The sequence below is a fragment of the Phalaenopsis equestris genome, unplaced genomic scaffold, assembly GCF_001263595.1.
Source record: "Phalaenopsis equestris unplaced genomic scaffold, ASM126359v1 Scaffold000272, whole genome shotgun sequence".
NCBI classification, from domain to species: Eukaryota; Viridiplantae; Streptophyta; class Magnoliopsida; order Asparagales; family Orchidaceae; genus Phalaenopsis; species Phalaenopsis equestris.
This window is the reverse complement of record NW_018164714.1, coordinates 75,759-87,489: the sequence shown is the minus strand read 5'-3', so window position 1 is coordinate 87,489 and position 11,731 is coordinate 75,759. Positions and strand designations below refer to the sequence as shown.

Sequence of the window (11,731 nt, the reverse complement as noted above, 5' to 3'; positions counted from 1 at the left end):
GGTAATTTGGGGGTGTCTGGGGCAAAAGACCCAAGCTGAGCATTTCAAATAGAATTAGATAGATATCCATTTTAAATGAAACATGGATCAATGAAATATCTATTTTGGGTCCCCATGTATTGGTCTTAGCCAGGGTATTGTGAGGGTATTGTATACCTTAGCTCCAAACCAACACCCAGGGTCAATCCTAAGGCCAAGTAGCCCTATAGGAACTCTCCTTGAGTTCCCTCATAATGATCTTACCTACTAAGTGCTAGAGGTTAGGACCAATATGTGGAACTTCAAGTTGAGTAAAGAGAAGAGTTTTGAGTTTCTAATGTGGAGGGTACATTTTTCTAGTTTTCTAAGACTAGTCAGTAGGAAAGTCCTATGGCTAGACCTAGGTTACTAAAAAAAAATTTCTAGACCTCAACCAAAAGTGAGGTCAACAGGTAGGTAAGAAGAATGCATTATACTACTTGAGTTTTCAGTTTATCCAAGCCAAAAGAAATTATCTAAAATAAATTTAACTTATAGTGAAACATCAAAAAAATTAAAATTAAAATCTAGCATTACATTAATCAAAATTTTTGTATTTCATTTATATTCCTCATGTTTCTTCTTTTTAATGTTGCAAATCTAGAATTATTAATTCCATTGCGGGGAGGATTTAAGAGATTTACTCTATCTTCACTTGCAAGCTCCATCTCAATGGCACATGATTTAATAAATCTGAATTTGTTGGATTTGATATATTTAATGTAAAACCCCAAGATGGAGCCAAGCACTGCCTTAGTTGAATACCCAAGATCTTGTTATTGAAGGACTAGTCTCTCAACCAACAAATATAGATATTTTGCTAAGTGATATATTTAGAACTACATTTTTATTGTTTTATTATTCGCATGAGAATGATACTTTTTTTCTAAAACAATTTTATTATTATGGAAAAACATAATTATAATTAACAATTTTTTTTAATCAAGCTCATTATAGTATGATAATCTATTTTTAAAATATATGCATGTAAAAATTTTAGTAAATTTATTTTATTCATAATCTAAATAAATAATTTCTTTATTAGTTATAAAGATCTCAAATATAAAATAACTCTTTAGAAAAATACTTCCTTTATTTCTATAAAAAAGAGCATAAATAAAGTGGGAAATATGTATTTAGTGATACATGCAAAATAAATGGCATAATAGGCACCATTAAATGCATCTTGTTCTGCGGTAAGAAGCAATATTATAGGTGCGTTTGAAACAGCTTGTGTTTATTCAGATAAGTTGTTTATTTGGAAACACGGACCGCGGGGTTCAACCTACGTTCTGCATTTAGTATAAAAAACCAACTATTTTTTCGAATAAGCTGCTCAAACGCAGTTTTCAAACGGTGAGATGATATTTTCAAGATGTTGCCGCAACGGATAAGCTGTCCCAAACGGAGCCTATGTCTGGCTTTTGGACGTACAGATGTCAATTAGCTAAAGCCACATTGACTGACCCCACCAATCATTAAATAAGCAGAAAATAAAAAATATTGATTTTAACAGTGCAATTTGAGTCCACAATAATGACCTGACCTGAAATTAATATTATGGCATGTGTTTGCTTTTTTTATTTACTGCATCTGTTACAGAGGAAAAAATTGAATGTTTTCATGATATAGAGTTAAAGAAATAGTAACTCGATAAAAAATAAAATTGCATTCAGACCTTCAAAGATGAGGAAGATGAACTTCAAGAGAGCATGTCAATGGATAATCAACAGAATGCCAATGATATATAAATAAGCATCCAAATTTATTTTTATATTTTATAATAAAAGGCTAAATAATTTTTAATTGTGTTATATGTTATGTTTCTATAAAAAAAAATATTTTTTTTTGATGATTTACGACAATATTTTGGGAGTCTCCTACTTAATCCTAAGAAAAACCATATACTCTCATATAAAAAAGTCAAAATCATTTTTTTCTATTGTTTTAAGTTAGCTTTGTTTAGAAAATTTTGAGTTTAAGCGATTATTATTCAATGAAGAAAATGTTTATTTTCTCACTTCTGAAGAGAATCTTGTAATTAGTTACCTTTAAAAGCTAAAATCAAGTATTTTATGCTAATTTTTGAAACTTCTTCATAAATATTCAGAGCTTATTATATTTTTTATACTAAAATAGATGTGTATTGTCTATAATTGCAAGAAACATTATATATTTACTTGAAACAAAAGCTAAAATCATTATTTTATTATACTTTAGATTAGCATTGTTTAGAATAAATTTAATTTTAGGCAATTCTTGTCCAATAAAGTAGATATGTATTGTCTAACTTCTGAGGAAAAAAAAAACTATATTTAATTATATATAAAAGTTAAAATCACTGTTTTATGTTATTTTATGTTGCCTTTCCTTAAAAACATTTTGACATTGTTTTTTTTTTTTTTGCACCTAAATAGATGTGCATTGCCTAAATTCAGAAGAAAAGTTTCATATTTACTTAAACTAAAAGCTTAGATAATTATTTTATTATATTTTAGGTTTGTTTTTTTAGAAAATTTTTTATTTGAGGCACTTTTTGTTCAATAAAGTAGATGTGTATTATCTCACTTTTGAAGAAAAGCTTGCAATTAATTTCCTTTTAAAAGCTAAAATCAGTGTTTTATATTGTCTAATCCCTAAAGTAAAAAAATGAAATAATTCTCTTATTATGTTTTAAATATCTTTGTTTAGAAAATCTTAGATTTTATTTTATTTGTACCACTGAATATTATGTGTGCAAAATGTGTAGGTATGTCAGAATAATGCAATCCCAAAGCATTACGAACATACTGTAGATAAACTATTTGTTACTATTGTTCACAATGAAAAGTGAAGCATATAATTTGTATTTTAGTTATGCACAATAGACTAGATTTAATATGAGGAAAGAACAAGTTAGTTATTGGTCAAATTCAAAAAAATATAAAATCAAAGGACTTTTTTTGTGTGCAAGATCTAGTTTGAAAAGAAGGAATAAACTTAATAGCATAGTAGAATTTAAGAAATCAAACACCATGTGTGGTTGCACAACCATGATTAGATATCAATTTGACTCTGATGGTTAGTGAAAGATTAAAAAAATTATATAAAGTCATAATCATTCATTGGCAAAGTCAGATGATCAACATCTTTGAAATCCAGTAGGGCATCAGTGAAGAGAAATGAGATGAGTTGAAGTCTATGATAGAAACAGAGATTGGAGCTACCAATGCATTCAATTTTCTTGCTGCAAAAGTAGGCTGAGTGCAGAGGGTGGGATTTTTAAGAAGAGATGCATTTAATTTTATTCAAAAGAAAAAAGAAAAATGATTGAAAATGTTAACAAAAATTCTTTAATGAAACTATTCATGGAAATGCAAAATTAAGATAAAATATTTGCATGAGATGTCTAAATTGACGAGATCGCTAGGTTAAAAAGTTCCTTTTTGGAGTGATGGCATGTCAAAAGTTGATTATAATTATTTTGGGGATGTCATATTTTTTATACGAGTTATTATCTTAGTAGGTACAATTTAGTGATCATCACTGCAAAATGTTGTATTCAAATTAGCTTTCTTTTCTGATGAGATAATTGATTCATTCAAATGGTTGTTCAGAGCATTTACTTGTATAATAGATGACAAACATTCCTTTAACAATTTTCATTGATCAAAATCAAGTAATGACAATAACTATATTAGAAATATTGCCCTGAACTCATCATAATTATGCTAGTGACATATATCTAAAACAATTCTTTTAAATGTACATTGTTTCAATAGTAATAAGACTGTTCATAATCTATTCTATACATGGTTGAGTGCATGCAATTCAGAAGATGATTTTGATAAAGAATGAAATAAAATGCTGGAGAAAAATGAATTTTCATAATATTGATTGTTAGATGATCTATATAAAATTAAAAATAAGTAGTCAACGACATTCAATAAAAAAATTTCTTTGTCATGGGAATCTTATCGACACAATATAGTGTGTATACAAATAGTATATGTTATGGTATCTCTAAGCCTACTAATTCCATTACTTACCATTTTTTTTTTGGAATGGAGAAAACCATGTATTCAAGGAGCAAAATGAGCAGGATGAGAATTTCAAATGCAGTCAGTTAGCAATTGCTCCAATTATTAAAATCAACCTGATGTTAAAGCAAGCAACTACATTATACTCTACAAAGTTGTATGTGATTTTGAATAGGAATTTTCATATGTTGTCAGTGGGATAACTGTAATTACAAGAAGTTTAAAATGATGAGTTTATTTTGTGTCATTTTATTTGAGTTATCAATCATGAAAGTATAATAAAGCTACCAAAGAAGTATCTTCTTTTGCATTAGTTTTCAATTGCAAAGCTAGAAATCTACATTTATAACAGTTACAGTAATTTGAAAGAGTTATACGCTAAGAATGGTTCTTCAAATGATATCATATTTTGAACCACATCAGTAAATTTTCATACCACATAAGAATGAGGGCACAAGGCAATGAAGTATTCGAGCAATATATGCTTGAGACATTGAAGAAGTTGTCTCAAGACATTGAGTCAATATTGTATTGGAACTCACTTCTTTTCAAACATAGGCCTAAAAAAAGGACTGGAGATAAAGATTGCATTGTCAAATTAAAAGATCCAACTAAGATGCGACTAAAGGGTGTGTCTAATGCTAGATTGAAGGATCATTAGAAAAAAAATAATAGAGTTAATAGTAAAAATCTTACTTTGTTTTGTCTCATAAATTCTGTATTCTATGCTCAATTTTTTTTACTTATTTTATGTTCCCCTTCCACATAAAAGAAAGAAAAACATGTAAATGTTGCATAACACATTGACTCTCAGGTTATTAACTCTCCAAATACTATCATTTTCATCACACAACCTCAATGCTTCTCGGAGGTATCGTGTTAATCGTTTTTTTTTGTCCATTTCTTTTCAAATTCAATACCTTGATTTAACTAGTAAAGATGGTTTTATATTTTCAAGAAATATACTCATCTTCAAGTGCAAGAGAGCCATCTATAGTATAAACCAAGCTGATTATTTCTTAGGAAAACTCCTTTACTTCTAAATTAGTGGATATAAAATGGCTTTATTTGCACTACAATTGTTGAACAGTTAAAGAAGATATGTATTATGTGTGCTTATATAATTTTTTTTTTTAAAAAATTCAATCATATTATATGCTATTTATATAAGAAGTTGTTACATTTTCTTAGCATTTTTCTGAAGAATTTCAAACTAGTCCTGCATGAATAGAACAAATTAAAGCAAGAATGCACATCATAAAAACAAATAAGATAAATAGATTAGATAGTGCTTAAAAATTAGTTTCTCTTCAGCAAATGATCAATAGACAACATGAGAATAGCTCTATCCCTTCATAAATCTAGCATATTTATGAAGAAAACCATCCTAATTTTCCATAAAAAAATATATTTCAGCATTCTCAGACTCATAAATAAAGCACTTACTTGAGTGATCAATTTATACACACTATGAAAAATAAAAATTTATTAAATTTTCTTGATTACTTTTTTGAAGATGGTCTTCCTAAAACTTCATGAAATGCACATAAGAGCTGAGATGGTGCCATAAAAGAAGATTTAACTTTAGCAAACAAACGATGCATAACAACATAACAGATAAAGTAATTTATAAAATAACAGATTCTGTCAACTAGTGCCCTAAAGAAAGGTTTCTCTTCAACATACAAGCATTGCACATTAACAAAATAAATTTAATCCTAAAATACATATATTCTTTCATAGATCCAAAATATTTGTGAAGAAACCTAACTTGACATAATTACCCTGAATCAACTTTCTCATACCCTCAAACAAGGCATTTACTTAGTGATTAATCCATACGCAGAATGTAAAATAATAATTTATTGTATTTTGTCAACATTTTTTGAAAAATGTCAACCTAAATCTTCATAAAGAATACATAACAGCTCGGATAATTTCTTATAAAAGGTTGCACTTCAACAAACAGTCAATGAACAACAAAAGAAAAGATAAAATACTTCATAAATTTAATATGTTTATGAAGAAACATAGCCTAATTTTATATTATTACCACTTTTCAACTTTTACAGAGCCTTAAAATAGGATTCTACTTCAGTAATCACACCATACACAATATGTAAAATGATAATTTATTTAAATTATTCAAAAATTTTCTTGAGAAAGTCAGCCCGAATCTTCATAAAAATAAAAATATTTGTTCCGTTAGTGCCCTAATGATAGGTTTCTCCCCAACAAAATATTATTGCACATCAAAAAAGCATAGCTAACTGTAAAACATATATAATATTTCATAGATAAAAAACTTATTGGATAAACCTAACCTAACATGACATAATTACCATGAACCAGCTTTATCAGACCCTTAAAGAAAACATTTACTCCAGTGATCAATCTATACACGATATGAAAAATGAAGATTTATTATATTTTGTCAACATTTTTCTGAAGAATGTCAACCCAAACTGCATGAAAAACGCATACTAGCTCAAATGGTGCCATAAAATAACGTCTCACTTTAAAAAACAGTCAATACACAACAATAAAATTGATAAAATACTTTATAAATTAAATATATTTATGAAGAGGCATAACCCAATTTTACATTATCACCACATTTCAGCTTTTACAGAACCTTAAAACAGAATTACACTTCAGTGATCACACTATACATAGCATGTAAAGTGACAATTTATTGACATTTCTTACATCCACTCAAATAATAATGACACTTAACCGAAATAATCAAGTGAATTCTAACTGTTTAATTTTAGTTGATATTATTAAAATCTTACAATAAACAATGTATTGAAAGTGAAATAATTCAACATGAGTCCTCTACCATTCATTCCACTATGATGGGAGTAGTTTATTCTTAAACACGTGTAGTACTCTTATCTTGACCCAACCCAAAAGTTTGGAATGCTAATGTAGGAATTGAAGTTAGACAAAAAAATTACTAATTAAACATTTTAAATTTTTTTTAAATATAAAAGTCTCCCAATACACAAAAGAGCTAATTATATCCAAAAATAATTTTATTAAGCTAAAGCACAATCAGATTTTAAATTTATATAAGAGAAACTTATCACATAACCTATCTCCCAAGGCTCCACAATATCTGTAATTAAAATCTCTTTTATTCTATTTATAACTTGAATGAGATTTACATAAAAAAATATTCATAGGCTTTCTTGTGAGTTAAAATGACTCCATGAATAAATATATTTTTAATTTATATTTATTAAAAAAAAAAGAAAATAGGATGCAAGAGTAAGAGAATATGTGTCAATTTGCCATGAAAATAAAGTGTAATAACAATCAGCTCAATTTTTTATTACAACTTCCATAAGTTTTCTTATTTTATCAAATAGTGTATTCATAAGAAGTCACTGCCTATATGTACTATAAAGGAACACCATCAAACCTCCCTTCATTAGCATCATTAAGTCAATGTGTGTGTGTGTGTGTGTGTGTGTGTCTTTAAATTCCAACTCAATGTATGCTTGCTTCACTTCATTTTATACCTCAATTCCTCTTCTTATTTTTGGGCTTCTAATCTTTTTTTTTTTTTTTTTTGCATTTTAATTAATGATTCTTAACTTTCATCAACTCAATTTTATGGTAAGTATCATAGAAGATTTCATAATTACAATTTTTATGAAAATTGTTAAATAATAGATATCATGTGTTGTTCTTTGTGATAAATAAGCTCAATTGACCAATGCATTAGCATTATTTGCTGGATTCAAAGTGAATAAGCCCCTGTCCACCATGCTGTGGATTGAGCATTGAGAAGGGCAGATTAATTTTTTTCATATAACATATATTAAGTATTTAAGGGATTTTCCATCTAAAAATACTCCAAAATTATATTTTTGACACTAATTTTGATATAACTTGATATTTTGATACTAAATTTGATGAGAATTCTAAGGTCTGGTTACTAATGAACATCTAGGATGTAATATAAGTTTAAATATGACAAACTATAGTCTCAGAAAGAATAATAATATACACCTCAAAAAATAAAGTTCATAATTATTCTATTAGACATCTTAAATTACTAAACTCATTTAGCAATAAGAAAAAAAATAAATAGGAAGAAGTATGGAGAAACTACAATGATCTCCGTATAATGTCAGACATTTCTCACACACCAACACACACCCGACATACCCCAAACACACATGCTTGACATATCCGATTAATGAATTTAAAAATATTTTAACAATATTTTTTAAATATCAATAAATGTGCCAGTGTTATGTATTTTTAATAATAAAAATGATATATGTATTGTACACGTGTTCTCGCATTCTCGTGTTCGTATCAGTGCAACATAGGATGCAAAGCTGCGGATAAAAAAGGACAAAAGCACAGTGAGGAGGGAGAAAATATTGCGTCCGGAGTCCGGACACAAGCTAAGTCCAGACAATGGACGCAATGCACGGGAAAGATGGTTTTTTTTTTTTACTCCGCTTCCTCCATTCATCACGTCCGTTGTCTGGATGCAGCTTACATCCGACTCCGGACACAATATTTTTTCCCCACGAAGGGTGCTAAATGAAGTGGCCCATTAAAATAGCCAGCAGTCTAACATCCACACCACAAAGGTACCACCATAGAAGTAAGAAAGCCAAGGACAGCGCATTATCATAATCAAAGCAGAAGCAGAGCAGGACAATAATAGGTGTAATAGAGTAGGAAGAAGTATGGAGAAACTACAATGGTCTCCGTATAATGTCAGACATTTCTCACACACCGACACACACCCGACATACCCCAAACACGTGCCAGACACATGCTTGACATATCCGATTAATGAATTTAAAAATATTTTAACAATATTTTTTAAATATCAATAAATGTGCCAGTGTTATGTATTTTTAATAATAAAAATGATATATGTATTGTACACGTGTTCTCGCGTTCTCATGTTCGTATCAGTGCAACATAGGATGCAAAGCTGCGGATAAAAAAGGACAAAAGCACAGTGAAGAGGGAGAAAATATTGTGTCCGGAGTTCGGACACAAGCTAAGTCCAGACAATGGATGCAATGCACGGAAAAGTTGGATTTTTTTTTTTACACTCCGCTTCCTCCGTGCATCACGTCCGTTGTCTGGATGCAGCTTGCATCCGACTCCGGACGTAATATTTTTTCCTCACGAAGGGTGCTAAATGAAGTGGCTCATTGAAATAGCCAGCAGTCTAACATCCACACGACAAAGGTACCACCATAGAAGTAAAGCCAAGGACAGCGCATTATCATAATCAACGCAGAAGCAGAGCAGGACAATAATAGGTGTAATAGAAACAATTTGGTGGGGAAGATAAAGCAGTATTCGCAGTGAGCTCTGACAATTTATCACTTGAATTCAGAACTGCAAACAGTAGTACATGAAAGTCTGAAACAATGTTACATGTTGCATAAACATACATTAAGTATATGAAAAGATTGAAGTTTTACAAACTTTTTGGAAGATTTAAAGCAATCAAGACATTCAGATTTGCGTTGACCATTTAGAGCAGAAGAGAAGCTCTTGCTGAGGAATGAATAGTCCACAAGCTTACAATTATAATTACACTGGAAAGTCGGCTACGAGTCGCGACAACTTACCAAGGCTTCCATGAAGGTTGGAGGGAATTAACTTGAATCAAAACTAACAGCATACTGGAAGTGCAATCATGATGACCCACAAAATGTACTAATTCATAAAAAAAAAACTATAGTACATACAATTGTTTGCACTAAGAAGCAAAATGGCACAAACAATGTGTTTGAACGCAGCAATCCAAACTTCTTCCAATTCTCAGTTTTTCCAATTTGAAACAGTGTTATGCATGCTGCTTTCATGGCCTAGCAAATCGCAACTGACATGAAATATGAAGCCATTATTGTGAGTTAACAGGAATGGTTTAACAAACTATATTAAAAGCAAGTGCTAATCAAAAACCTCTGCTTTTTCGGTACTTGTATGACCAACTGGGTCATTTAGAGCAACCTTGGGTTCAGTATCATTTATATTATTCATTTCCTCCTTTGCAGCATCAACAGAAACACTAAGATTTCCCTGTACAGCATCTTTAGGCCAATCAGGTTCACTGAGAGTAATATTTAGTGCACCATCATTTGTGGTCATAGTTGAAGGATCATTTATTGTTCTTGACTCATTATAACTCCCATTGCTGACTTTTCCTTTTGCAACATCAAATAAACTACCTGCATTTTCTAGCTTAGAATTTAATTGAGAATTTGGTTCCCCAACATAGGAGGCACTTATACCCATTCCCCTGGAAAGACATACATACTTGAGCACTAGTTTTTTATAGCAATCGAGTAAACTTTCGACATCATCCACAGTCAGATCGCCTGCATTTGCATACAAGTATGGGTAATCATTGAAATTTTCGGTTAGCTTATCATTCTTAAGAAGATCAGCAGCCCCTTTCTTCTCTAAATCTGATGTGGCAGTTCTGCTTGTAATCCATTGAGCCCTACCAAGATCCTTGTTCTCCCTGAAAGCATAGGCTGCCTCACCTTGAGATTTTGATGCATCTGATGTGTGCTCCGTGACATTCTCAGTTGTTTTATTCCTGTGATTAGTGGTGTCCGTCGATAAGCCTAGTAGTTGTGCACGAGCCGACTCCATTTTTTTCTGAAAATCAGTTTCCTCCATTGAAAGAGACTCCCCATTAATGTTCCATGCAAAGGATTCTGCGGATAGAATGTTTGTAAAGAAGTAAGCTGCTTCAGAGACCAAACGAGTTTGGCGTCTGTATCTTTGTATGTATAAGAGATTTGAGTGAAGCTGTGGAGGGTTTGCCTGGGTAAAATCAATGGCATCATAATGGCATACACAAAAACCCAAAAGTTCAAATGAAAATAATAATTTAAGAACATATGATTATAGAGAATTATAAACTTAAAGAGAGATTGGGAACTGTCTCAGGATAAATTAATCAATAATGAATTGCAACCCCACAGTCACAGGATGAAGAGAATAAAAAAGAATGTCTAAAAGAGAAATTCAACATTAAGCAATTGATAGCAAAACAAGCACTCCATGCTTTGTTCATTTGTGGGCTTGGAAAAATTATTCCATCAGTACTACGCACCTTAAGCTAGGTGCGTATCCAATATATTGCCGTCAGGTGTAAACTCCGGCCCCACCTATTCCATCAGTATTCGTGACCCGGCCTGACCCTAAACCCGAATTCTGAAAAAATTCCGCCATGATAAAATTATTTCGCGCCAGCTTGCTGTTTTATTCGCAGGGTGAAGAAATATTTCGCTGGTTTTTTCACAGCTCCGCCATAGCTAGGTATTGTTGGAATTCTCCATGGACGTTGAGATTCCGGAAGTCGATTTCTCCATGAACGTTGAGATGCCATCATTCAGCCTGAACTTTGAAGATCAAGATCAAGTGATTTTTTGTATTACTGTTGTGTTATTCTGGTGTTACTCTGATATTACTCTTGTTTCTTGCCTTTGATTTAGTACCGTTTAGGTGGTATAGGGTTTAGTTTAATCTCTATGTAAATGTTGGTGTTGATGTAGTGTTATTGGGTGCTATTCTACAGTGTGGTTTGATATTATTATGGTTTTTTTTTGCGTTATTATGGTTTTAGGCTTCTGATTTTTTGGTGTTATCCTTGTGTTATTCTGGTGTTACTGTGGTATTACTCCATT

At 30.9% G+C, this 11,731-nt stretch overlaps 1 protein-coding gene across 1 annotated transcript in view; it reads right to left on the bottom strand.

Moving 5' to 3' along the window:
* Positions 1 to 9,591: 9,591 nt before the first annotated feature.
* LOC110024740 (vacuolar protein sorting-associated protein 9A-like) overlaps positions 9,592 to 11,731 on the bottom strand; it is a 59,287-nt gene continuing 57,147 nt past the window's right edge. Inside the window, exons 5-6 of the mRNA XM_020724879.1 lie at positions 9,996 to 10,865; positions 9,592 to 9,912 (exon numbers count right to left, since the gene is read on the bottom strand). Coding sequence (XP_020580538.1) covers positions 9,892 to 9,912; positions 9,996 to 10,865 — 891 coding nt within the window. The 3' untranslated portion in view covers positions 9,592 to 9,891. The remainder of the gene's footprint in view (positions 9,913 to 9,995; positions 10,866 to 11,731) is intronic.